Below are 27,414 nucleotides of genomic sequence, written 5' to 3'. Positions count from 1 at the left end.
AGATTTCTTTCTTTTTATTGGAAAGAAAGGAGGAGAAGAGACAGAGAGGAAGATCTTCCATCCACTGATTTACCTCCCCAAGTGGCCACAATGGCTGGAGCTGTACCCATCCGAAGCCAGGAGCCTCTCCCAGGTCTCCCACGCAGGTGCAGGGTCCCATAGCTTTGGGCCGTCCTCGACTGCTTTCCCAGAACACAGGCAGGGAGATGGATGGGAAGCGGGGCTGCCAGGACAGGAACCAGCACCAATATGGGATCCTGGCGTGTGCAAGGTGTGGACTTTAGCCACTATGCTACCACACTGGGCCCAAGGAAGAGTTTTTATAAAAGGGAAATTGTAGTATTCCATAGCATTAGTCTAGATACATGTAACTAAACCTTCCTGCTTAGGAATAGCTATATTCTTTATAAATGCACTTTGTTCTCACTGCGGTAAACTTGAACCTGACAGCATTACATGCAGAATACGAACTCCACCAGATCCCATTTAAACACGTAGTCATTGGTAAAAAGTCCTATATCTTACTTAGATTTTTCTTGTATTTACTTGAAAGGCAGGGTTAGAGAAAGGCGTTCTTCCCTCCACTGGCTCATGTCTTGAATGGATGCATTGGCTGGCACTGGGCCGGTGTGAAAGCAGGAGCTTGCTGCTTCTTCAGGGTCTTCCAGCAGCGTGCAGGGGCCCAGCCACTTAGATCCTCGCTGGCTGCTTTCCCAGGTGCAGCAGGAGGAAGTGCAGCAGGCAGGACTGGAACCGGTGCACAGGTGGGAAGCCCACACTGCAGGTGGTGGCTTTGTCTACTGTGCCACCACTCCAGCCCTTCTTGTTTGGTTCAGCATTAGTTTCTGGTTGTCTTTGCTGCTTGGCTGAGGTTCTCTTTGTCCTGGTAATGTCTCCTTTTTCTCTCCAATCTACCTTTTCCACACTGTTTCTTCGTCTCTTTCTCCCTGTGTGTGGGGAGTGCTAATGTATTTGATTCATCAGTCACGTGTTAAGTGTGGAGCGACGGATGTGCGTTTTGCAATTCTGAGTTACACTCCAAATGCCACTTGACCTGTGGCGCAGTCGGTTCTGGCTCTGACCAGGGACAGGTTTCCAATCGCTTGCCACGGCCCTCTCACCTCGCCTCATCATTCTGAGGCTTTCTTTTCTTTTTCGACTTCTAGAAAACTGCTTATTTCCTGATCTTTGATCAGCAGTAGTTTATGGTGATTGTTTCCTATCAAAGTGAAGATCGGCTTTAAGACACGGAGTTAGCTCCATGGCATTGCAGGCTAATCCTTGGTCAGCAGTGCCAGCATCCCGTATGGGCCCAGTTCGAGTCCCGGCTGTTCCACTCCCCATCCAGCTCCCTGCATGTGGCCTGGAAAAGCAGCAGAGGAGGACAGCCCAAAGCCTTGGGACCCTGCACCCACTTGGAAGACCAGGAAGAGTGTCCTAGCTCCTGGGGCAGTGTGGGGTGGGGACAAGTGTTCCTGCCGTGGATTCCCGCAGCGCCACCTGCTGGCCTGGAGGGCTGAGAGCTGTAGGGGTTTTGGGCTTAAAGCTGTCATTTGCAGCTGCTCAGGGTGACATCAGGAATGTTGGCCTTGGAGGAGGAGACGCCTCACTCATGCTTCTTTGTTTCTCCTTGATAGGCGGCTGCTGATGAGTACAACCGGCTGAAGCAGGTGAAGAGCGTAAGTATCATGGCGCTGCGGTTCCTTGAGGGAGCCGGGGCTGTCTTCCCATGAACTTTTGGCATGACCATGAACATTGACCATCCATGTCCTGTCACCGACAAAGGCCCTGTCACGTTGTTGTGGAAACTTACTAGGAAACTGGGAACTGACTTTGTTTTTCTGCAACCACAACCAACCAGTATTGATTTCTTAAAACGTCTTGAGAAAGCACAGGTGTCAGACATACAAACAGAAAAATGCGCAGACGCGAGTAAACCATCCAGCTTGAGCAAGGTGTTTACAGAGTGACTGCCCGTGCGTCCCCCGCACCCAGCTGAGGAACCCCATCTCCCAGGGCCCTAGCAGCACCCCAAGTCCCTACCCATCCCAGCCCTTCCCCTCTGCCCAGGGGGTAACCCACTATGCCTTCTGACGTCATAGGCTAGTTTATCCCGTCTTGAACTTGGTGTAAGAGGAGTGATGCACTGTGTATTTTGTCTGTGGTTTCTCAAAGTATCAGGTTTGGCATCTGCACATGTTTTGGCATGTGGTTGTGGTTCACTTATTTCTGCTGCTGGATGGTAAGAACTGAAATGCAGCTTTATCCGGTCTGTGATCAGCGAACATCAGCCTCCTCCCCGGTTTTGGCATTTACAGTTAATGCAGCTTCAGCTGTCTCGGCATTGTGCACGCAGCTGTTAGAGAAGCGAAGGTGGGCCTGGCACGATGGCTGAGTGACTGAATCCTCACCTCGCAGGTGCTGCAGTCCACGCGAGTGCCAGTTCACGTCCGACTGCTCTACTTCCCATCAACCTTCCTGCCTGTAGCCTGGAAGATCTTAAATAATAATAATAATAATGGGCCCGGCACGGTGGCGCAGTGGTTAAGGTCCTCGACTTGCATGCCCGGCATCCCATATGGGCGCCAGTTCTAGCCCGGCAGCCCCGCTTGCCTTCCAGCTCCCTGCCTGTGGCCCGGGAAAGCAGCAGAGGACAGCCCAAAGCTTTGGGACCCTGCACCCACGTGGGAGACCCGGAAGAGGCTCCTGGCTTCGGATCGGCATAGCATCGGCCGTTGCACTCACTTGGGGAGTGAATCATCAGACGGAGGATCTTCCTCTCTGTCTCTCCTCTCTGTATATCCGCCTTTCCTATAAAAAAAAATAATAAAAATAAATCTTTAAAATAAAAAAATAATAATGATAGATAAGCAAGGGTAATTTCAAACATTTTGTAGAAGACAGAATAGAAAGTCTACCTCAATGCTAACATTTTTTACGGTAAATTGTTAGCATTCATTTCTTTTTCTCTTTTGTTTTTAAAGATTTATTTTTATTAGAAAGGCAGATTTGGGCCTGGCGCAGTGGCCTAATGCCTAAAGTCTTTGAACACACCGGGATCCCATATGGGCACCGGTTCTAATCCCGGCAGCTCCACTTCCCATCCAATTCCCTGCTTGTAGCCTGGGAAAGCAGTTGAGGATGGCCCAAAGTCTTTAGACCCTACACCCACGTGGGAGACCTGGAAGAAGTTCCAGGTTCCTGGCTTCAGATTGGCTCAGCACTGGCCGTTGTGGTCACTTCAGGAGTGAATCAATGGATGGAAGATCTTCCTCTCTGTCTCTCCTCCTGTCTATATCTGACTTTGCAATAAAAATAAATAATAAGAGTTATTATTTATAATGATAATTATAAACATAATTATAAATATAATTATTATTTATTGAATATTATTAAAAGCAGATTTCTAGAGATAAGGAGATACAAAGAGAAAGAACTTCTGTCTGCTAGTTCACTCCCCAAATGACTGCAGTGGCCAGAGCTTAGCCAATGTGAAACTAGAAACTTTCTCTGGGTCTCCCACACAGATGCAGGGTCCAAGACTTTGGCTTGTCATCCTCTGCTTTCCCAGGCCACAAACAGGGAGCTGGATGGGAAGTGGAGCAGCCGGGACATGAACTGGTACTCATATTGGATGCCGTGCTTGAAGGTGGAACGTTAGCCACTTGGGTCATTGTGCTGGCCACTCGATGCTAAAAATTCAGAATTTCAGGATCTGAGAAAACATATCCATGATTTCTGAGTTTTTTTGAAATGAGTGTATATCCTCTGTGCTCACTCAGGTTAAAGCTGTAGTTGACAGAGAGAGCCGGCTGGCTGTGTGGCTGGTAATGCTGCCACATCCAAGTGGCAGACAGTTCTGGCTGGTCCCTTCCTGGCTGCCCTTCGCCTCCCAGGCCCGTTCCTGCTCTGTCTGCACCTCCGTGACTCACTGTCCCTCCTTTTCAGTCCGCAGATTATAAAAATAAGAGGAACTACTGCAAACAGCTGAAGAGCAGACTGTCGCACATCAAGAAGATGGTTGGGGACTATGATGGGCGGAGAACATAGAAGGGCACGTGGCGTGGTGCTCAAGGACCCAGGTGTGGGCTGGACAGCTCCAGGGTGTTTGACGAAGGTGCACGGCTCTGGACGTTCAGCAGGAAGCCGTCCTCCATGACCGTGACCACATTTTGGTAGCTTTAACATCATCATCAGTATTGAAGCATATTTACAAAGAGCTTTGGCTGGGCAACTGGGCTGAGCACTCCGACGGAGGATGGTGCGGCTTAAAACCCTGGATCTTGGGTTAAGAACAAAATAGTCCCGGAGGTTTTCCCACCTCGAAGGAAGGGCTGCGGGACCACCATTGCTGCACACCTTGTCACCCCAGTCAAGTCTTGATCCCCAAGTGCCGTTCGCTCACGCAGTGGCTCTCCCTAGGTCCTCCCAGCGCCCGTCTGACAACCACTGTTCCTAAAGGGTTTCTTTCCAGAACGGGAGCCTGTTTCCCTGTGATGCAGCGTCGACAGTGAAAGCATTTGTCAGCAGCTGATTTTGGTGAAATCTCTGCTGTGACTCCATTCATAATGAAGTCCCCGGCCTTCTGTATTTGAACTATTGTGAATATCGCCTTCCGCAGCCTCCTTAATGCAAGTTTTGTTATGTAAGTGGTTGGAAAGAGGTTTTTTTTTTTTTTCTTCTTTTATGTCCTCCTGATAATAAAGATTGAGTAAAAGTGTGAAATTTAAAGATTGTAAAGAGAAACATATATTTACTTTTTCAAAATCAAAATGAAGTGGTTATAATTTTGTGTATTTTAAAATACTTTTTTATCTTCCAGTTTACATGCTTTTTTTTTTTTTTTTGGTAACCAGCTATATACCTTTTCATGATATATCAAAATATCCAATTACTTTCATAATTCAGTTGTGACTTGAATTGTATCTCCCAGGAATGTTCAAGGTCTGTATATATTTTATAAGGTATTAAACCTGGTGTTTTGTTTCCATAATATAAGCCTTTGACGTCATTCGTGCAATTAAGCTAAGGAAAACTAAACTCAGGAGTTGAATGTGTTAACTGTCTTGGGTGCTCCCTGCTTGTTGCTTAGTCCTGTGGCTGGAAGAAGGTTCATAGGATACTGTACCAAATAACAGGAGACGATTTCAAATGGTGCCCTTAGTTCTCATCACTTGTTATTGGGAAGGTAAGACACTGTTCGTATCCTGGCAACCAGGTACTCTGCTAAGCGAGTGATGATGGTCCCCAGCCCACGCGCAACATACTCTGAACACCCCATCGTCTCGAGTCTTCAGTGTGCGATTCACACATTTAATTTCCTACATACGGTTCCACGTTCTTTTCCAAATTATAAACTTCCGTGTTCCCCGTCTAACACGGAGTCACTTCTTCAAGCTGTAGAAATTCTTCATTTTCTGGGTGCTGCACAGGTTTAGTACAGAGTATGTTCTAAGCTTTCTGGGTCCACATCCAGGGAAAGGAACCCTGGCCTTGCTGTGTGTTGTGAAGGGTTGGATCCTTGGCTCCCATGGGGGCAGTGTGCTCAGTGTAAGAAGGCAGGTCTGCTAATGTTGTCATACCGCAGGACTGGAGTGCCCAAAATAAGTGATAAGGATTATGAAATTTTGCCAAGTTGTAAAATTGTGCCATAGATTGGACTCTTCTTCAAAGACCACAAAAGGAAGCCAGAATTGGGGGAACTGCTTGGTCAGTGTTGGCGTTAGCCAGCTGGAGGGCAGTGTGACAAGCCGCCCAGGAAGTCCCCTGGTCTGGAGTATGAGTTTCGGCATCAATTGCAGAGGCTTCTTTCCTTCTTGATCTCCTGCTTGCACTCTGTTTTGGACTATAAACTCTGGTTCAAAGAGCTTGGTGTTGGCCCTGCGCGATGGCGCAGTGGTTAAGGTCCTCACCTTGCACGCCCAGGATCCCATATGGACGCCGGTTCTAATCCCGGCAGCCCCGCTTCCCATCCAGCTCCCTGCCTGTGGCCCGGTAAAGCAGTCGAGTACGGCCCAAAGCTTTCAGACCCTGCACCCGCATGGGAGACCCGGAAGAGGCTGATCGGCATGGCATCGGCCGTTGCGCTCACTTGGGGAGTGAATCATCGGACGGAAGATCTTCCTCTCTGTATATCCATCCGCCTTTCCAATAAAAATAAAATAAATCTTTAAAAAAAAAAAAGAGCTTGGTGTTAATGTATGTGGTTCATGTTATCAAGGAACCCTATAGAAAATGCTGTCTCACTAGGGTCATTTTGGATCAGATGTAGGCGGGATGAGTATTTTAATTATTTTTGAGAAATTTAAACAAACACAGAGGACCGGGTGTTGTAGGTTAAGCCGCTGCGTGATGTGCCCATGTCACATGTTGGAGTGTCAGGATTGGGTCCTTCCTCCAATTCCCATCTAGCTTCTTGATCACATACATCTTGCTTTGTGTTTTTGATATAATCAAGTCTGTCAGTATTTGTAGGGAGTGCTACAAATTCATATTGTTCATATGGTACATGCACACACACAAAGCTCCTTTGACCATCACGACAACATGTTATCTACATAACCACTTCCGGTAAATTTGATATTTGGTCCCATTTCACACATGAGGCAGGACTGGAACCGTGGGCTCTCAGGCGGTGGGGTTCTAGGTAGATTTTGTTCACCGATGGGTTGCAGGATGTGAGATTTTTTCTGTTGTAAATAAAGTATGTTGTCTGGAGTTTGCATGCGTGGTACATTCTTTCGTGAGCAGCATTCACCTGACCTGCATGGTGCGTCCCGGGGTCAGCGCTTCCATCACAGCCCGCGGGGCCCTCCGCTCTCTGCAGGTGCCGGGAGCTGCTCCCAGGGCAGCATCCTCCCTCCACTTTGGCATGAAAGCAGCTTCCTTTGGGACTTTCTCAGTTGGGGCAGTGGGAAGTCTCCCTTGGTTCTCCCAGCAGTTGGGATTCTGCCTCTGCAGCACACCTTCTCCCGGGAGGACCCATCATCCTGTTGTTTGCTTTTGTTAACCTTTCTCCTGGAGGGAAGAAGTGAGTGCAGATGCTAACATCATTTGGGAGCATTTTAGGAGAGATTGTGTTGGTGCGTGTTAGTAAATGACAATAGTGGCACTATGGGGTTAGAACCTGGGTGTGTGTGTGTGTACCATCTTTGTCCTTGGACTTTTGGTGTCAGCCCTTGGACTACTTAGTTAGCCTGCCTATGTGACAGTCTCACCTGTTGAAAATTTCCTGGGTAGGAAAAGAGTTAATATGCTAAGCGAAGTCCCTGCCTGAAAGAGGATACAGCTAGTTGTTGTTTTTTTTTTTTTTTGCGAAGTCAGATATACAGAGAGGAAGATCTTCCATCCGATAATTCACACCCTAAGTTACCACAACAGCAGTGCTGAGTGGATCTAAAACCAGAAGCCAGGAGCTTCTTCCGGGTCTCCCATGGAGGTGCAGGGTCCCAAGGCTTTGGGCTGTCCAGGACTGCTTTCCCAGGCCACAAGCAGGGAGCTGGATGGGAAACAGCTGCTGGTAGAACCGGCTCCCATATGGTATCCCTGTGCTTGCAACGTGAGGACTTTAACAGCTAGGCCACCACGCTGAGTCCCAGATAGTTATTCTAATCTGCCACAGTCAGTAAGTGAAACTTTTTTAAAAAGATTTATTTATTTGTAAAGTCAGATATCCAGAGATAGGAGGAGAGACAGAGAGGAAGACCTTCATCCAATGATTCACACCCCAAGTGGCTGCAACAGCCTTAGCTGGCTGAGCTGATCTAAACCAGGAGCCAGGAGCCTCTTCCAGGTCTCCCATGTGGGTTTAGGATCCCGAGGCTTTTCGCCATCCTTGACTGCTTTCCCAGGCCACAAGCAAGGGACTGGATGGGAAGCGGGCCACTGGGATCAGAACCAGTGCCCATATGAGATCCCAAGGCAAGCAAGGCAAAGATCTTAGCCACTAGCTTAATATGTCGGCCCAAAACTTTTAAGAAGCATATTGTGTTTATCTTGGAATGATGGCTCAGCTAGTTGATCCTCCTCTTGCAAGTGCTAACATTCGCCTGTAGGTGCAGGTTCAAGTCCTGGCTGTTTCACTTACCATTCAGCTCCCTGCCTGTGGACTGGGAAAGCAGTGAAAGATGGATGACCCAAAGCCTCGGGACTCTGTTCCTGCGTGGGAGACCCAAAAGCTCCTGACTTCTGGCTTCAGACTGGCTCAGCGCCAGCTGTTGCAGGCATCTGGGGAATAAACCAGCAAATAGAAGATCTTTGTCTCTCCTTTGTGCCATAGTTTGATCTGCTTTTCCAATAAAAAAATTTTTTTGAAAGATTGTGTTTTAAAGTGTAGGAGTCAGCCCACCTCATGGCCTTGGGCCATGTCGCGTGGCACTTTAGCGTGTAAATTCTGAATTCTAGGGATGGTGCTTTATGTGTGCCTTTGTGACAGAGTGTTTTCAGGCATAGAACAAATAAGATTTCCAAGAAAGCAAAATATTAAGGTCATGGTTATGAGATACTGATAATCCATTGTTAAGGTTTTGGATGAATCTTTCTCTGAAACTTGATCTTAATAGGCCTCTTCTCGAGGATTTTCATGTCCAGTAATTTTAAATTTCAATTTGAGTAAAAAAACCAATCCAATCTGAGGCCTTGGCATGATAGCTCAATGGCTAAATCCTTACTTTGCAAGCACTGCCATCCCATATGGGTGCCTATTTGTGTCCCAGCTGTTCCACTTCCCGTCCAGCTTCCTTCTTGTGGCCTGGGAAAGCAGTCGAAGATGGCCCAAAGCCTTGGGACCCTGCACCTGCGTGGGAGATCCAGAAGAGGCTCCTGGCTCCTGGCTCCTGGCTTTGCATTGGCTCAACTCCAGTTGTTGAGGCCACTCGGGGAGTAACCCAGCCCACAGAGGATCCTTCTGTCTCTTCTCTCTGTAAACCTGACCTTCCAGTAATAAAGAAAAAAGAGATCTTTCGTCTACTGGTTCACTGCTCAAATGAGTCCAAGCAGTGTACCCTAGAAGGTCGGTGGGCACAGGATTACAGTTGATTGGACAATATTTGTATGAAAACAACTGATTGGATAGTATTTGTGTGATAACAACGAATGGCTACCTTTTGTATACCTGATTGGATATCATTTGTATGAGAACAGTTGAGTGGACAGCACGTGAATGAGAACACTTGGTGGAATATACAAAGACAAAAGAAGTTCCAAACAAAAACATAGAAACCGTTGATGGGTTTGTTGATAGGCTCAATACCTCCACCCTTATCCCATAGGACCCTCAGTGTATAAAGTCTGTTGCCCCTAATAAATTTCGGCTATTGATCATCAGTCAGTAGTCCACTTGTGTTATTATCGGTTCCGTGCACCAAGTCCATCGCTGCAGGACAGCGACAGCAGAATCGATCCAAAGCCAGGAGCCTCTTTTGGGTCTGGCACACATTGGCAGGGTCCCAAGGCTTTGGGTCGTCCTGAACTGCTTTCCCAGGCCACAAGCAGGGAGCTGGATGGGAAGCAGGGCCGCTGGGACACGAACCGGCGACCCTTCGGGATCTGTGCCTGTGCACAGGTGAGGATTTAGCCGTTAGGCTACAGTGCCTGGCCCCGGCCAACCTTTTCGAATTCATAAAATCAAGGGCCGCTGAGCCTCTGCCCTTCTCCTCGCTCGTCTGTGACCCTAAACTTGGCAAGGGAAATGGGGTCCCCCGGTGCCTCTCTCCCAGCAACCGCCGCCGCCGGCCGTAGCCGGAACGTTTGTGCTGTGCGCGGCTGGCGTGCGGCGGAAGGGCTCGGGCGGCGCTTCCGGCCGAGGGCTGTTCCGGCGGGAGGCGGGCTGCAGGCGGCAGGTGCCGTGGGCGCCCGGTGGATGCGCTGGGTCCGCGGGCCGGGTGGGAAGGAGGCCGAGCAGGCCGAGCAGCTTCAGCTGTGTGCGAGCAGCTCGGACAGGCTCGTGCCCCGCGCTGGCCGCTTCCTGAGCCTCCCCCGGAGTCGGGGAGGGCGTCCCCAAGTGCAGCCGGCTGCTGCTGGCGCCCAGCGTGCCGAGTTCTAGCATTTATTCACCTGTTTCCTTTTGCAAACATTGGACTGTCAGAGTCGGGGAGGCCCCGGAGGGTCAGCACGCCGCCATCACTCTGCTGAAGTGGTGGTCTGTGGTGACACCACCCCTAGACCCGGAATTCTGTGATTTTGGTCTGTGACGTGTCTACAGTGCATTTGTGTGTGTGTGTGTGTGTGTGTGTGTGTTTGCAAATTGCAGAATGGTGTTTATTGGTACTAAAATGGTACATGAATATGCATTCTTCTTTCTTGGAAACGGGGGAAAAGGTGGTGAGAATTCTGTGTTTGCACACGACAGCCATTGCTGAATAGGGTAGAGAAAATGAAGGGGAGCTTGCATTCTGCTTTTTCAATGTTTCCTGTTGCCTTTTCGTTTTGAATTTAAGCTGAATGCATTTTTAACACCTGCGGGAAGTTGACCACCCAAGGTTTTTTTTCGCAGGGCCTGAAACAGAGAATACGTTTCTTGAAAAATGGATGAGGAGCCCGAGAGAACGAAGCGATGGGAAGGCGGCTACGAGAGGACGTGGTGAGTGGGTGGTGCTGCCCTCTGCATTTACACAGCTTCTTCCTGCAAATACTGTGATGGGATGTTTCCCAGGTTCAGGCCACAACTTGGTGACTTTATACAAGATTTCCCGAGGCTGGGCAACCATCCCAGCACTCCGTCCCACCCGTACACAATCAGTGGTCAAGTTGCTGTTTGAGGGTTTACTCTGGCTAATCCCTGTGGCCGACCCTCACTCACTGGGTTTTAGGCTCCTGGTGTTGTAGCCCAGGTTAGCCCTTTGCCCCATCTTTGCTGCTGAATAGCATTCACATCTGGAAAGGTAACATCTGGACATCTGGGTAGTTTACAGTTATGAAGCTGAATCGTGCTGCTATAGATTTGCATGTCCGCATCTCCGTGTAGACGTAGCGGTCTCATATTTCTGGGCTTCCTCTTGAGCCTCTCTTTACAATCGGGTACTTGTTGCTTCCAGGGAGATTCTTAAAGAAGATGAGTCGGGATCCCTGAAAGCCACGATAGAGGACATTCTCTTTAAGGCAAAGAGAAAAAGGTACGGGGACCTGATGGTGTTAGGCAAGGAGAGGCATATTCCTTCAAACCCGGCTGTGTTTCGGGGAATAGAACTGTGGTTATCTGAGTGGGAAGCATGCCCAATGAGGGGCTGCCCCAGCTGGGAAATGGTCATCACGGCCTGTCCGGATACCTGCAGTGAGGCGTGAGCCTTAAGAGGGTACTGCCCTAAAAACGCATGCTTTGGCTTTGGGGATCCCATGTGCTACTCCGTTAAAATATTTATGTGATTTTCACAGAGTGTTTGAACACCATGGACAAGTTCGTCTGGGAATGGTAAGGCTTTTGTTTGCTTGTTTACGGTACAGAATTAGTTTGGGTTAGAGAATTTTTTTGGCTTAGTGGCATAAACAGACACTATATCCCTAAAATGTTCTGCATCAGTTAAAATATCAGTATATAAGTGGTGTCTGTCAAAGTGTTCTAATGCGTGTGGCTAGAATATGTGACTGTTAAAGGCACCTTGGACTCCTCGGTCAGATCTGTACTGACAACTGTCGCCTTCTCTGGTAGATGCGCCACCTGTATGTGGTGGTAGATGGATCGAGAACCATGGAAGACCAAGACCTAAAGCCCAACAGACTGACGTGTACTTTAAAGGTTAGTAAGCTCGTTTCAACTCACTCCCTGCGGACAAGGACCCTGGGTTCTAAAGCTCCTTTGCTGAGGCCACAGGATGTTTGCATTCGGAGACGCGAGCGCTCTGCGCGTTGATGACCCGAATCTATCACCCTGGACTGATGGCTGCTGTATGAAGAAAAAGGAATGTGGGACTATTGTTTGGTGTATGCAGGTCTGTTTTTCAGTTAATATAAGTATGAGCTAAGTAATAGTTCACTACATTGGTTTGGGAAATGACAAACCAAAGTGGCTATTTATCTCTTTTTAAAAATAACGTATTTTATTTTTGATGATGATTGCATAGTTAAGAAGGATGCATGCCCATGTGGAGCCCTGTTTAGAGTGGGGAGGATCAAGGAATGGGGGAAGTGAGTGAGAGAACTGTTTTCGGTCTGCTTTTTTCTTTCTGTATCTAGGGAAAGTGGGGAGGCAAAAAAGGGGAAGGATCAGCACCTAGGAATGGGGGGAGGGCCCCCCAATGTCATACTGGCATCTCCATGCTCTGAGGGTACTGCTCAGTTGGTTATGATAGTTCTGAGATGCTGTTGGTTTTGTTGCTCCAAGGTTGAAGAAATCCTTGCAAAAGTTCCCTTGCCTGACACAGTCCACCTTAGAGTCTCCACTCAGCCACATACTCGCTGGCAGCACTTGGCCAGGAGAGCTGTCCAGTCTGTTCTGCCCTCCATGGTATTATACATCCTCTGCAGGCCTCAGTGAACTGTTTGTCATGTCCCCCACATGCATCTATCTGGGCAACCCAGCTAACATGCAGACCAATGGGTTTTATAGCTCTGTCCAGCCTGATCTTTTGCCAGTCCCAGCTCTCAGCGCTCACCAGCGGGAGCAGTGGCCCACCAGGGGAGTCTTCACAACCCTGCCACCACCACCACCACCTACTTTCCAACACTCCCACCCTGGGTCTGGTGGATGTTGTGTGTGTGCTGGTGGATGCTGCAGCTCAGTGTGGCACATCTCCCTTCACTCAGCATTCACCGGTGGGTACCGCAGCCTGGTTCAGGCCAGCTGCCCCCAGTCAGTGTGAATAGGCTGGCATTGCTGCCTAACCTGGCTTGTCCTGTTCCCTGTTCTGGTTCTCACATCTGCCATTGGCTCGCCCCCAGACCTGAGCCATACGTATGCCAACGGGTACTGTAACGTGGCCTGGTCTGGGCTGCTCCCATCTTCGGTTTTTGTAATCATCTGCAGGGTCTGCTTCCTAACAGAGGAATTCCCTAAGCTCTTCTCTCAGGTCTCCTTCCTGTGGCAGATCTCATGTATGGTAGTGGGCACTTGGCCTAGCCTGACTTGGCCCTTGTCCTGTCCCGGCAGGAACAGCAGCCTTACATGATCAGCCCACACCCATTATGGCTCTTACTATTGGATGCTTTCGCCCAACCCTGCCTGGCCCACCCCTAGACCCAGCTCTTGCGTGGTTCGGTGAGTGCCAAGACCTAGCCCAGCTTATTCTATACCTTCTCTGGGTCTTGCAAACACTAGCGGGTGCTGGAGCCTTGACCAGTCTGGCACACCCCAGACCCAGTCCACACCCATGCTGAGGGATCCTGTAGCCATGTCCAGGCTAGTTTGCCACCCCCATTCCAGTTCTCACTCGTGGGAACCGCAGCCTAGCCGTGGCATCCACTCAGAGCCGCATCAGACCTGCTCCCAGCCACAGATCTTGTGTATGCCAATGGTTGCTCTGACCTAGCCAGCCATAGCCCTTCCCTCGTCTTGGCCTTTGCCGTTGATGACCAGCCCCCAGTATCAATTTTTGCCTGTGGTTGCTACAGCCTAGCCCTGCCCAGCCTGTCCCCTATCCCTGGCTTTCATGCAAACCAGGAGGTGTGATAACCTAACCTAACCCAGCATGGCCTGTTCCCTGCTGGCTCCTGCACTTGCCACGGGGTCCACCCCCTGCCCTGCCACTCACTGGCAGGTAACTGTGGCTGAGATTGCCAGGCAGAGCCCCAGCTCCAGCTTTTGTGTGCAGCAATAGTGGTCATTGATAGCAAAGAGCCTACCTCAGGACGCCCACGTGGGCAGGTGTGTTGTTCTTGCTTTGAAAGATACTTCGGTTTTTCTCCTGTAAACTACCCAGTCCCAGCCCCCTGCAAATACAGTACCCTGGTTGGTGGAAGTCCCCCAAAAGTCTCTCCTCACCTGTCACATTTTCCCTCAGTAGCCCTTCCTTCCACATGTCCCTAGACCCCCCTTCTCCGAGCTGTCTGCAGCCCCCTCTGGCTAAGAAGGGGTCAGATAACAAACAGGTAGGAAAAAAGTGGGAAAGTGGATAAACCAAATTGAACAAGAAACCAACAAACCAACCAAACAGCACTTACCACGACCAGTCGTAAACGCTAGGGAAGATGGGGCCAAGTCACACAGGTCACCAAAACAGCTCCCTGGCAAAGTGGACCAGAGCCCAGGCCCGCGCAGGGCTTCTATAGGCTGCGGGAGTTCCATCACCATAGGGATCCTTATGACGTCAGTGAGAAATGGACCAATCACGGTCCAGCAGGTGCTGGGACACATGCTCCTCTGGTCCTTGTGAGGTCAGAGCAGGCAGGGACCAATCACAGCTGCAGGACTCCTGGGGTGGGGGAGGGTCTCCATAGCTTTCTACCTGAAAGGAGACAAGGTTCCTGACAGAGTCTAGGCTTAGTTTGGTGATAGCCTGATGTTGATTAATCGAGAAATTAACACCCATAGGGTACTGCAAGGGCCTTTTCATTTCTGGGTTGAACAGTGAGAATGATTCTTGGCCTGTGAAGGCCTCTTTACTGTCCACACTTACAGCACGCATTCCTTTCCCCTTCTGAGTGATGGCTCTCACATTGATGGTTTTGTTCTCCCTCGCTCCAAGTCAGGATCTTGCTTTTTCAGCTGTTTCTTTCATTTTCCTTTGTCTTTGACCTCCTTGAATCTGTCTTCCCAGCTCACAAAGATCTATTGATATCACTCTTCATGTGAGTTCCTGTTTCAGAACTTACTGTCACTTCTGCTAATTGTCACATCTCTTCACTGGATTTTTCGCTGATTGATTGATTGATGGAGAGGCGGAGTGACAGGACACGGGGAGCTTCCACGTGCTGGTTCATTCCCCCATTGCCTGCCAAAGTCAGGACTGGGCCAGGCTGGGAATCAGAGTCAGGTGACTGGTGTGGGTGTCAGGGACCCAGGTACTTAAGCCAGCACCTGCAGACCACCTCGTGCGGTATGCAGCAGAAAGCTGGTGCTGGGACAAGAGCCCACGTGGGCACTGTGAGATGGGACGTAAGCTTCTAAAACTGTGCCAGACACACCCAGGAAACCCAGCTCACCGCCTGCCTATCGTTTCAAATGATGGCTCCTTATTGCTTAGTATTGTGCTACTGAAAACCTTGCAGAACCTGTACAGTGAAAGAAATCCCGGGAAGTGATGCCCAACCGAATGCACAGGACACGAATCAACCCTTTTCTCCATTCTTACTTTGCCCGGAACTCATCATATTTTTTTTGTTTTGTTTTGTTTTCTTTGAACAGTTACTAGAATACTTCGTGGAAGAATATTTTGATCAAAATCCTATTAGTCAGGTATGTGGATGAAATGATAGAATTCAGAATTAAATGTCTGTTGTGTTCCCAATAGTCGTTTTTGTAAATTGAGCTAGGATGGGATCCAGGTTGTGTGCTGGTTTTTGCAGTACTTATCAATGAGAATCAAAGTCACTGCAGAAGTTACAGCTGCGTGAGCTCACTGCTCAATTTGTCCGAAACGCTGGGGAAGTCTCTCTCCCCCCTGTTTTCTACGTACTATTTCGTTCTTAAGAAAAAAGCGTTTATCATTAACCACTTTTTGTTTTTATTTTGAGATTGGAATCATCATTACCAAGAGTAAAAGAGCTGAGAAACTGACCGAACTCTCAGGTATGCGTGAAATCACCTTGCTTGGGCACTAAGGCTCGGCCTTGTTCACCCAGCCCTGTGCCCTGCCCCTAGGAGCACCCAGTAAATGTGGTGTGGGTGCTAAGGCTCGGCCTTGTTCACCCAGCCCTGTGCCCTGTCCCTAGGCGCGCCCAGTAAATGCGGTGTGGGTGCTAAGGCTCGGCCTTGTTCACCCAGCCCTGTGCCCTGCCCCTAGGAGCGCCCAGTAAATGCAGTGAGGAGCTCCTCTGCTCTCTAGGCGAAACAGCTAAATTGTGTGGTCTCTTCTGCACAGTGGTGAACAGCACGTCGTTGAACGTAAACAGTTTTATTAGAATCCGTCCATCCAAGGCAGGCCTTCAGTTGGCCAGTCGTCCATCCCTATACAGGTGCCAGGTCACGTCCTGGCCGCCCCACTTCCCTTCCCGCTCCCTGTTTGTGGCCTGGGAAAGCAGTGTGGAGTTGGTGATTTCTCTCTCTGCAAGGTTTGTGTGAGGTGGAACGCTGGCTGATAGCGGCCCCCGGTCTCCAGGGCCTTATCGTCGACAGCTTCAGCCGGCCTTGCTCGTGGTCTGCCTGTCTGTGAGCAGTTGGGGTGGGTGGCTCAGGGAAGTGTATTGTAGGTGAGCTCGGACTGTCTGCCTGTACCGGAGCTCCATAGAAGCGGGTTCAGTTCCAATGGATTTGGCAGGATTTTTTTGTGTGTTTTTTTTTTTTTTAAATGTTTGCTTATTTATTAACTTTTAGCTACTTGAAAAGCAGAATTATCTTGTCTGCTGGTTCACTCCCAAACGATAGTTCATTCCACAGTACCAGGGCTTAGGCTGGCCCCTAGGCCAGGAGGCAGAGGAGGGATCCGTCTGGCTCTAGCACTCGGCCTCCAGGGGCCGGAGTCCTTGAGCCATGCCCTGCTGTCTCTGGGTGTTCATTGGCAGGGAGCTGCATTGCTCATGACCTAGGATGCCAACCAACGCTCTGCCATGGGCGTGAGCACCCCGAATGGCATTGTAACTGTGCCACATGTCCACCATGGGTTCTCTTGCACAGCATCACAGACTTGTAAAGCTTAGCATAAACCTACATTCCCATGATGAGTACGTGGTATTTTCTTACAAATAATTTCCATTTCTGTTTTAGGAAACCCAAGGAAACATATCACGTCTTTGAAGAAAGCTGTAGATATGACCTGCCACGGAGAACCGTCTCTTTATAATTCCTTGAGTATGGCCATGCAAACGCTAAAGTCAGTACCTCGCATGACTTCTAGTTGGTTGGGAAGTTTTTCAATGAGTTACAAGGAAATGACAGGGTGTCAGTACAGGACTGCCTGCTCTCAGCTGTTACAAAGTCATGAAATAAGAAAGATACATATTGCCATGCATGATATTTATTATGGTGTTGGTAATTTTAATACGTGAAGTGTATCCTGAAAGATTTTACAAAAGCATGAAAACCTGTAGGCAGTATCAGTTGTATAAAAGAAATATGCTGATGGAGAACTTTTCTATTGTTTGCACCTTTATTGACAGCTATTAGTTTCCCTTGCTGCGTGTCAGTGAATTATTTGCACACTGGTCTGGCAAGTTTAACTGTGAGGAATATACTAGAAATCTACAGAAAATCCTCTGTCATTGAAGCTTGTGTATTTTATCTCTCAGTCATCCACCTTGGTTCAGACTTTGTCACTCTACGTATAGCAGCTATTATTTTTGGAGAAGACAAGGAGGGAGCAGCAGTAATAAGGATGAGCACATTTACAGGATCTGCAAGCAGCAATGAAGAATATGACAATGCAGGTGGAAGGAGGCTGTGATAGCAAATAACCCTCAGAATCACCGAAATTCCTGTTCAGCATTGGGGATAAGAGCTGACCACATCTCAAAACCCACACACTAGCATTAACAAAATGGTATACAACATTCATAAATGTTATGACTCAGAGTCAGCATTAGCCACTATTCCAGTCTTTGTGAAGGAGGTGTGTTACTGTTGAAGCCGCGTTTATACACTTGGAAATGGATCTATTGATCAGTGTCCTATTTCTCCATGTATACACTTCAGACTCCTAGAACGTACCTCGGGAGATGTGAGGGACCCTTCAGGAACATAGCCCCAAACCTTCGATTTCAGAGAATAGCTCTTTAAGGGTGCATCTCGTTTTAGGAAAATTGACGTTAGAATATTTCAACTCTACTCGCAGTGCTTGCAGTGCTGACGCGAGTCGGCGGCCGTGCCCGCCGTGTGGGTGGACTGGCGCCTGGCGACGTGTCACAGCTGATCGCAAAGCATTTTATCCTCCCGCAGGCACATGCCCGGGCACACAAGTCGAGAAGTCCTGATCATCTTCAGCAGCCTGACAACTTGCGACCCATCCAACATCTATGATTTGATCAAGGTGGGGCCAGTACACCAGAGCCAGCATTACAGAACGCGTTCTCATTGTCAACACTTGATTTGGAGAATATATTAATGCTTAAAATGTCTCCTTCCCCTGAAACCCCGCAGAGCCTCAAGGCAGCAAAGATCAGGGTGTCTGTTATCGGGTTGTCTGCAGAGGTGCGGGTGTGCACGGTCCTTGCTCGGGAAACGGGGGGTACGTATCTGGGAAATCCAATCTTGATTCGTAGAAACCTGTCCGTAATTCAATTAGGACCTTGGAGTCTTTCTTACACCACTAAACGTAAATGAGCTAAAATATGCTGTTGATCCTAGAGGACACCATTTCAAAAAGCAGCGAATTGCCAGGAGCTGTGTCAGGGCTTGAGGACGTACGTACTTCCCAGGGTCTACAGTACTTCATGAAGGTTTTAATGCAGTGGCCATTACCCCTATTCCTAAAGAAATTTATAGAGATGATTTAAATAAACTTAAAAATCATTTAGCTTAAGTTGCGCTTTGGAAAATGTGCAGCTTTTTCAGCGGCTACAGCGCCTGCCGTTTGATGTAGGGATTGCCATTCATTGTTACGCCTGTGGGACTGATTGATTCTCTTGCGTTCCTCTTAATCCCGGTAGGCACATACCACGTCATTTTAGACGAAAGTCATTACAAAGAATTGCTGACCCATCACGTCAGCCCGCCCCCTGCCAGTTCAAGCTCCGAGTGCTCACTCATTCGGATGGGTAAGGGTTTATTCTGTCATTTCAAAAGAGGATTTTAAAATGTGTTTATCTGTTTTAAGCTTTCTTTTCATTTGCACAGGATGTACTTTTTAACAATGAAGAGTTTTTTTTTTTAAGATTTATTTGTATTTATTGGAAAACCAGATTGGTACAGAGGAACAGAAACAGAAAAATTTTCCGTCCGCTGGCACTCCCCAAGTAGCCATGCCCATGTGGGATGCTGCGCTTGGAGGTGCAGGATTAGCCAGTTGAGCCAATGTACTGAGCCCAAGAATTTCTTAAATTATGAGGCACAGTGCAGTGGCTCAATTAGCTAATCCTCCCCTTGTAAGTGCCAGGATCCCATATGGGCACGAGTTCATGCCCCAGCTGCTCCACTTCCCATCCAGCTCCCTGTTTGTGGCCTAGAAAGGGACCCTATACTGATGTGGGAGATCCTGAAGATGCGCCTGGCTCCTGGTTTCAGATTGGCTCAGCTGCAGCCATTGTGGCCACTTGGCGAGTGAACTAGCTGGTGGAACATCTTTCTGTCTCTCCTTCTCTCTGTAAATTTGCCTTTCCAACAAAAATAGATTTTTTTTAATCGTTATTTATTTTTTATGTAGGAAAAAATATTATTGCAAGAATTTTGTGAAATGCAGAGATGTGAAAGGATTAAAAGAATCAGGCCCTATTGCCCAGAAAACACTACTGACTTTCTGTATTGTGGAAGAAAAAAAGTTGCCGTGTTTGTAGAAAAATGCTTTTGTTAAGAATTTTTTTAAAAAAATGCCTACAGTATCCACTCTGTACTGTATGACCAAGTTGTATAATGCAAACTGTATAAACACAGATGTGTTAGAGAAACGTCAGATTACTTTAAGTGATTTTTATTTTTTTCAGGAGAAAGAATGATTAATTTTAGATCATCTACAAAATATTTCATCTTCTTTGTTTTCCAAAAATTTCTTCATGAAAACAGTGGTAAACTAAAAAACCAGGAAACAAATTGTGTTTCTCAGTGAAGTGAAAGGGTTTTCCATCCTTGGCATGTTTTTAAATCAGCGGTCAGCCTGTGTTCATTTACTTTCAAATATCCGCTGTGTGTGCCACACACAGACGGGGCATTTAGAATAATGCGTGCTGAAACACGGGATAGATTTTAAGTGTTCTGTTGACTCATCTTTTTTGGTTTACTAATATGTTTTTTTTTGCTCCATTTTATAAGTATCATTTAAACTTATAATTTATTTTTCAAATTGACTTGATGGCTTTAGGAACATCAAGTTTCTGATGCAAATATTTTCCAGTTACGTGTTTAGTTTTCCTGTGTGTGTAGGTTTTTAGTCTTGCATAATAAAATGTTTTGTATGTTTTTTTCTTTTTGTGAACATATTTGAGAATTTAAAATTAAATGTGAAAAATACATGTAGGGGTTGCAGTTTCTAAAATGTAACAGAAACGTGTGCTCTTGCAGAGAGGTGAACGTGTAACGTAAGGCAGTAGTCAGGTGACTAATGTACACCGCAGTTCCATCAGAAACTACGTAAAATTGACAAACTTCCTTTACCTGATTGATTTGCAAGGCAGAGTGACTTCTGCCAGAGAAGACAGAGAAAAGAGAGCTCTTCCATCCTCTGGTTCACTTCCCACGTGGCCTTGGTAGCCAGAAGCCAGGAGCTCTTCTGGGCCTCTCCAGTTGGTGGAGGAACCCACGCAGTCAGGCCGTCACCCACGGCCGTCCCAGTCACCTGGCAGGCAGGGGTAGCGAGGTGGAGCGGCTGGGACTACTCAGACTGATGGTCCAGTATGGCTGGCTGCCAGCAAAGGGAAAGCTGAACCAGCTGTACTACAGCACTGGTCCCAGATTTTTACAAAAGCGGCATTGGGGAGCCAGGGGTGTGAGATAGCTCCACCTGCCCTGCCAGCATCCCATAGGGGTGTCAGTTCACACCACTCCACTTCCAGTCCAGCTCCTTGCCATCGCGCCAGCGAAAGCAACTGCAGATGTCCCAGGCGCGTGGGCCGTGCCACCCAGGTGGGAGACCCAGAAGCAGCTCGTGGGCTTCTGGCTTCAGCCATCTCAGCTGTTTGCAGAGTAAACCAGTGGAGGGAAGATTTTGCGCTCTCTGTCTTTACCTTTCAATTAACTTAATCTTAAAATAAATAAATGAAGTTATTCAATTAGAGAATATAGATAGGAACATTTGAATCCAAAGTCCTTGGGAGAGACAGCCCTTTAAGCTGTCTTGTTTACTTTTTCCTGTAGCTTGGAATTGTAGCGAGTTCCCTTTGGCTATCGTAAGCATACGCAGCTATGTCTGAGTGGTGATACTGGGCATTTCTGTACAGCTTTGTCGATATCCTGTTAGAGCCATCTTTACATTTTCTGTCTTGTGCTTTGCTTACAAGCAGACACTAATACCTTTTCTCCTGTGAAGGATTTCCCCAGCACACCATTGCTTCCATGTCTGATCAAGACGCAAAACCCTCTTTCAGCATGGCGTGAGTAAACGTGCGAACTGTCAGTGATAAACTGTGAATCCCCCCTCTAAGTTACTGATGCAGAAGATGAGCTGCAAGTGTGAGGGCTCTGTGAGAGAGTCCCTCCCACGGGGCCGTGACCAGGGCTAAGGGTCAGCCCTCCCGTGGGGCAGTCACCAGGGCTGAGGGTCAGCTCTCCCGTGGGGCAGTGGCCAGGGCTAAGGGTCAACCCTCCCGTGGGGCAGTGACCAGGGCTAAGGGTCAACCCTCCCGTGGGGCAGTGACCAGGGCTGAGGGTCGGCCCTCCCGTGGGGCAGTGGCCAGGGCTAAGGGTCAACCCTCCCGTGGGGCAGTGACCAGGGCTGAGGGTCGGCCCTCCCGTGGGGCAGTGGCCAGGGCTAAGGGTCAACCCTCCCGTGGGGCAGTGACCAGGGCTGAGGGTCGGCCCTCCCGTGGGGCAGTGGCTAGGGCTAAGGGTCAACCCTCCCATGGGGCAGTGACCAGGGCTGAGGGTCGGCCCTCCCGTGGGGCAGTGGCCAGGGCTAAGGGTCAACCCTCCCGTGGGGCAGTGACCAGGGCTGAGGGTCGACCCTGTATGCTCCTGTGCAGAGGCTGTCAGTAAAGCAGCAAGGCAGGGGTGTCACTCGACATCCGAGAAGCAGGTGGACATGAGATTAGATCCGCATCCTTGTTTACGTTGATGAAAAAACCAATAGTGATCGAAATCGAAAGTAAAAACTGAAAGTGACTTTGTTGGGGAAAGAAAGGAATGAGCCCAGGCTTTACTGAATAGATCTGTTTTTAACTGCAGACCTTGACAGAACCGGCACCGATGTGCGGTGTTGTCACAGGCGGCGTCTCTGCCCACTGTGCCACAGCACTGGTTCCCCAGAGCTTTAGATGCTACACAACTGTACAACGAAAGCTTCATCCTAAAGATTCACCAACAAAACTTGTCTCCAGCTACAGGAATTTAGTGGGGCATTTTGCAACAATGTAGAAAAGAGGGGAACCAGAGAGGGGGACCCTGTGGGGCTCTGGCTTCCTAGTCCAGGCGGAATTTGCAAGCTGTCCTGCAGAGCCTGGAGGTCCTGCTGAGTTGAAGGGTGGCTGCATTCCCACAGGGTCGAGCTGCACATGTGCACAGAGTTGCCCTGCAGTCAGCTGCCCATGCCAGTGGAACCTTCTAGAAGCCAGGAGAAAAACCCTTTGAGCTGCAGCAGGCCGAGTAATGCTCCCGTAGGGCATGGAATGGTGCCCATTCTCAGTGTGTTTGGGGAGATGTGCCCCTGATACGCTGTGAGTGGAAGTGCCAGTGATGGCACCAAGCTATCCCGGGAGTGACGACTACTCAGCCTTACGGTGCCCAGAGCAAATGTTGAACAGAGCAAACTGTTCAACATTTGCATAGCATCAGCCGATGCTATGCTGATCCGAAGCCAGGAACCAGGAACCTCTTCCGGGTCTCCCACATGGGTGCAGGATCCCAAGGCTTTGGGCCGTCTTCTACTGCTTTGCCAGGCCACAAGCAGGGAGCTGGATGGGAAGTGGAGCTGCCGGGATTAGAACCGGCGCCCATATGGGATCCCGGCACGTTCAAGGTGAGGACTTCAGCCGCTAGGCCACGCCGCCGGGCCCCCAGGTGTTAAGATTGAGGTCGCATGTTTTCTTTGGCTGTAACACTCCACATCTTTATGTGTCAGCTTTTTGAGGTCATTTTTTTCCCCGCAGGCATTTGGACAGCAGCTCTGAGCCAGGGCTCACATTAGGAGGCTATTTCTGTCCCCAGTGTCGGGCCAAGTACTCCGAGCTTCCTGTGGAATGCAAAATCTGCGGTAAGGGACCACCTGTTCATTATTCAATCGATTAATCTCGAATAACTTCTTATCTGTATCCCTGCTGAGGGAAGTGTGAATTCTGTTCATATTTCAGGATTTAACAGGTGGAAAAAGAATAAATTATTTTCATTGAGTACCTGGTATATCTGTTTCCAGGTTAGACCTAATGTTCTAGAAAAGTTTCTTGATTCCCTCTCTGAAGGAAAGTCTGATCTTTAAAAGCAATGCAATAGAGCAAGTGGACATTTTCCCAATTCCCTTACTTACATAGATGACACATACATGTAACATTAATGATATCTAGTCAGAAGCACAGGCCAACTGAGAGGTTGGCTTTATGTGTGCTGGAGCTAAGGCGTCCTGCTGGGACCTGCTTTGCCCGCACACCGGCAGGTGTCTCTGGATGATGGTCAAAGTCCGGGTACCCTGCTGCTTGGGTTCCTCACCAAGTCTGTGCTTCCTCTGTTAGGCCTCACGCTGGTGTCTGCTCCCCACTTGGCACGGTCTTACCATCATCTCTTCCCTTTGGATCCTTTCCAAGAAATACCGCTAGAAGAACACAAAGGAGAAAGGTACGTGAGTCTTGTCTGTTAGCTCAGTGGTGCAGTGAGTGAGTAGACGCCTGGTGCTTCACCCAGGACACTCAGAGTCACCCGGGTGAGGTGGCCTGCAGCACGCCCGGGTTATGATCGAAATGCTTCAGCACTAGAGGGCTCTGTCTCTCCAGACACCCGTGGATCTCCTTGCACCCACCTTGGTAGCATCAGTAATGGATGGTATAGCGGTATAGCTGTTCCCCGAAAGATTTGCTGGTTTCCATGGGATAAATGCTCCCATCATGACCAGTGTCTCAATGCCAGCTGTTTAACAACCAGTTCTCAACATTTCTGAGTATTGTCACAGTTGACCTTCTAAAAGTCACACAGTACAGCGCCAGCATACCACTGAAAAGGAGAGGCCGGATGACGGAAGTAGTCAAATTGTTTTTCATGTTTCTCCTGTGAAATAAGGGCTGAAATCAAGGCAGGTAGTGTGTTGTAGAATAGTTTTTGAGAAACACAGATGGACTCGTTTGAACAACCCGCTGTGGGGAGCCACGTTCAGTCATTATTACCCAGTGGAACGTTATGTCTCAACCTATCGTTTCTTTTCACACTGAAAAAATAATCTGGAAGTCAATTTCATATCGCCATGTCTAGACCAGACTTATCTTTGAAGATGGACCATTGTGTATTTCATGGCGAAATGGCAGCCGGGAAGTTTGATAGCCAGGTGCCTTCCGTGGAATATTGAAGATTACTTCTTTTACGGTCCAAAATGATGTTTGTGTCTTCGAAAGAGCAAGTATCAATTGTTGAAGATGAGAGCAAAGACTGGGTAGTTCCTGACAGATTTTGTAAAGTTGGCCTTCAAAGAGGTTTCATGTAGATTTTCCCATAATTCACCAACATAAATTTTATGAAATTTCTTAATATTGGCCAAAACTGACAAGTAAGAATTACACTCATCCTTTTTGCTTATACTTGTTTATTTTTGGATAAGGTTAAATATACTAGAAGTGAAAATTTTAGTAAAAAGATTTGAAGACAGAGCTGGGGCCCAGTGCGATGGCTCAGTGGCTAAACCCTCCCCTTGCAAGCACCAGGATCCCATACAGGCACCCCTTCATGTCCCGGCTGCTCCACTTCCCAGCCAGCTCCCTGCTTATGGCCTGGGAAAGCAGCAAAGGGCGGACCAAGTTCTTGGGCCCCTGCACCCACGTGGGAAACCTGGAAGAAGCTCCTGGCTCCTTCCTAACTTCAGATCAGCTCAGCTCTGGCCATGGCGGCCATTTGAGGCGTGAACCAGCATATGGAAGATCTTTCTCTTTCACTCTACTTCGCCAGTAAAAGTAATAATGATAATAAAAAAAGTTTAAAGAGAATTATTGGGTAATTAAATGATTCTAGTTATTTAAATTTGCTAAATTGCTTTATATTGCATTCTGTTAAAACAATGATTCTTCAACTGTCTTTTTCAGATTTTGCTATGGATGTCAAGGGGAATTGAAAGACCAGCATGTAAGTTCATTGATTTTCTACATAGTAAATAATATGCAAGGACCATTGAGAACATGGTAGTGTAACGAATTTTTTTACAAGTTGTTAAATACCAGTGTGAAATCAGATTTTTTTAATCATAAATATTACTATAGTAGGTAGAGATAAAATGGTAGCAAAATGGTATAAATATTAGCTGCATAATTCTGATTTCTGATTTTTCCATACAAATATTTTGATCCATTGTCTTGATTTTTAAGTGAAACTGAATTTTATTCATAAGTGCATAAACTGTTTTCTTCACATTATTCTTTAGGTTCTGTTATAACTCATGTTGAATTCACCATTTAAGGTGGAGTCACCATTTAAGGTGGCGACAGATAAAAAGGGATCCTCCTGTTGTGCCAGTAAGGAAATATTTGTTAAAACGTTGACTATATACGGTCGTGTAGGGACTGGGATACCGCGGAGCAAGCTGCCACTTGCAGTGTTAGCAGCCCGTCGGCGAGCTGGTCCCAGGTGCTCCACTGCTGAGCCTGCTCCCTGTGCATGCGCCTAAGTAAACCATAGGTGATGCTGGGTGCCCCGTCGCCCAAGTAAGACACCCCAGTGCAGTGGGACACCCAGTCCTGGCTGTTGCCAGCATTTGGGGATTGAGCCAGCAGATGAAAGATGTCTTTTCATCTCCCTTTCAAACAAATGAATAGTTTGTTTGTTTGTTTTAAGATTTATTTATTTTTATGCAAAGTCAGATATACAGAGAGGAGGAGAGACAGAGAGGAATGATTCATTTCCAAAAGGACCACAACAGCCAGAGCTGAGCAGATCCGAAGTCAGGAACCTCCTCCAGGTCTCCCACGCGGGTGCAGGGTCCCAAGGCTTTGGCCCGTCCTCGACTGCTTTCCCAGGCCACAAGCAGGAGCTGGATGGGAAGCAGGGCCGCTGGGATTAGAACCAGCGCCCATCTGGGATCACGGCGTGTTCAAGGTGAGGACTTTAGCTGCTAGGCCACCGCACTGGGCCTGAAAGTAGGGTCATTTTAAATCGGCCATCCTGTCTGGTCCCTAACATTGCAGTCGAGCTCTTGTACCAGCCCCAAAGAGCTCCTGACAGTAGCCGAGGCAGTCCTGTCATAGTATAGACTCGTTTTCAAAATCTTTTTTTAAAAGATTTATTTATCTTTTTTAGAAAGTCAGATATACATAGAGGAGGAAAGACAGAGAGGAAGATCTTTCATCTGCTGATTCACTCCTCAAGTGGCCGCAACGGCCAGAGCTGAGCTGATCTGAAGCCAGGAGCCCAGAGCCTCTTCCGGGTCTCCCGTGGGAGTACAGGGTCCCATGGTTTGGGCCGTCCTCGACTGCTTCCCCAGGCCACAAGCAGGGAGCTGGATGGGAAGCGGGGCTGCTGGGATGTGAACTGGCACACATACAGAATCCCAGCGCGTTCAACGACTTGAGCTGCTAGGCTACCGACCCGGCATGCCTTAGCCTTTTTTTTTTCTTCTTCCTTTTCACTTTTCCCTCCATGGCCACAGTAGCTGGGACCCACCCAGGTCTTCAGTCAGAAGCTCAAAAGTCAGTGTGGGCTCACCTCCCCACACAAGTGTGTTCCCATCAGCTGGGATGGGAGCGTCTGGTCCCCAAGCTCTGACACAGGATGTAGGCATCCCGAGAGATGGTCTTAACCGCCCCTCCACAGTTAACTTGCACTGGAGAGTGTACACAGTGGAGTTAGGTGGGTGAGTGGGGAAATTCTTGAGAGGATCAGCAGAGAACATAGCAATTGCACGTACTTGAATGCCGGAAGGCACTCCCTCCCTGTCTCTCCAACGCAGGTGTACGCGTGCTCCGCGTGCCGGAGCGTCTTCTGCGTGGACTGTGATGTTTTTGCCCACGACACGCTGCACTGCTGTCCTGGCTGTATTCATAAAGTGCCGACTCCTTCAGGACCGGACTCCAGCCTGTAGTGTACGGTGTGTGTCAGAACAGAACATATTCATGTGTAAATGAATCCTCAGAAGAAGCTTCAGCGAAGACACAAGGAATAAAGCCAGAAGAAATCTCCCCGAGAAACTCTTTGCTAAGAAAATATAATATTTTATTAAATTTTTTTATTTGTCACCAGAATACCTGCAGTTCTGTAGAGGTTCATTTGTTTTTTTTTTCTGTTGTTTAGAGTCATAATGTTTTCAGTCCCTATGTACTATATGTAACTCATTTGTAATGATTAAGCTGATGTGATAATTTCATTTTTAAACACTTATTTTTATTAGAAAGTCAGATATATAGAGGAGG

At 48.2% G+C, this 27,414-nt stretch overlaps 2 protein-coding genes and 1 non-coding gene across 5 annotated transcripts in view; all 3 read left to right on the top strand.

Moving 5' to 3' along the window:
- Window positions 1-5,012, top strand: part of OCLN (occludin) — a 32,857-nt gene extending 27,845 nt beyond the window's left edge. For both annotated transcript variants that reach the window (XM_040979084.1, XM_040979082.1), the window contains exons 7-8: window positions 1,638-1,679; window positions 3,949-5,012. In XM_040979084.1, the coding sequence (XP_040835018.1) occupies window positions 1,638-1,679; window positions 3,949-4,050 (144 nt within the window). In that variant the 3' untranslated portion in view covers window positions 4,051-5,012. The remainder of the gene's footprint in view (window positions 1-1,637; window positions 1,680-3,948) is intronic.
- A 4,844-nt stretch (window positions 5,013-9,856) lies between these two features.
- LOC121155624 (general transcription factor IIH subunit 2) lies at window positions 9,857-27,243 on the top strand. 2 transcript variants are annotated; one of them, XM_040979057.1, is made up of 16 exons: window positions 9,857-10,182; window positions 10,493-10,579; window positions 11,034-11,111; window positions 11,371-11,407; window positions 11,645-11,731; window positions 15,275-15,325; window positions 15,604-15,658; window positions 16,793-16,898; window positions 17,960-18,050; window positions 18,161-18,248; window positions 18,670-18,777; window positions 21,198-21,261; window positions 22,972-23,075; window positions 23,548-23,650; window positions 25,099-25,138; window positions 26,955-27,243. In XM_040979057.1, exons 2-16 carry the CDS (start codon window positions 10,524-10,526, stop codon window positions 27,084-27,086), a joined length of 1,200 nt encoding a protein of 399 aa, XP_040834991.1. In that variant the 5' UTR covers window positions 9,857-10,182; window positions 10,493-10,523; the 3' UTR covers window positions 27,087-27,243. The 2 variants fall into 2 exon arrangements, with proteins under 2 accessions (XP_040834991.1, XP_040834992.1); XM_040979058.1 differs by lacking the exons at window positions 9,857-10,182; window positions 11,034-11,111 and having other exon boundaries at window positions 10,497-10,579.
- On the top strand, window positions 11,800-11,877 carry LOC121155646. The gene has a single exon (XR_005883695.1). It is a non-coding gene; the product is annotated as a small nucleolar RNA SNORD83 (small nucleolar RNA).
- Window positions 27,244-27,414: the final 171 nt, after the last annotated feature.

The sequence above is a fragment of the Ochotona curzoniae genome, unplaced genomic scaffold (assembly GCF_017591425.1).
Source record: "Ochotona curzoniae isolate NIBS_2020 unplaced genomic scaffold, NIBS_Ocur_1.0 contig_293, whole genome shotgun sequence".
Taxonomy (NCBI): Eukaryota; Metazoa; Chordata; class Mammalia; order Lagomorpha; family Ochotonidae; genus Ochotona; species Ochotona curzoniae.
This window is presented reverse-complemented; position numbering and strand designations above follow the sequence as displayed.

What these genes read in the sequence shown, in the direction of transcription:
- LOC121155624 (XM_040979057.1), top strand. Translation starts at nt 10,524, where the DNA reads ATGGATGAGGAGCCCGAGAGAACGAAGCGATGGGAAGGCGGCTACGAG. An exon ending in ACATCTATGATTTGATCAAG is followed by an intron (nt 18,051 to 18,160) that starts GTGGGGCCAGTA and finishes GAAACCCCGCAG; the next exon opens with AGCCTCAAGGCAGCAAAGAT. An exon ending in GAAGAACACAAAGGAGAAAG is followed by an intron (nt 23,651 to 25,098) that starts GTACGTGAGTCT and finishes TGTCTTTTTCAG; the next exon opens with ATTTTGCTATGGATGTCAAG.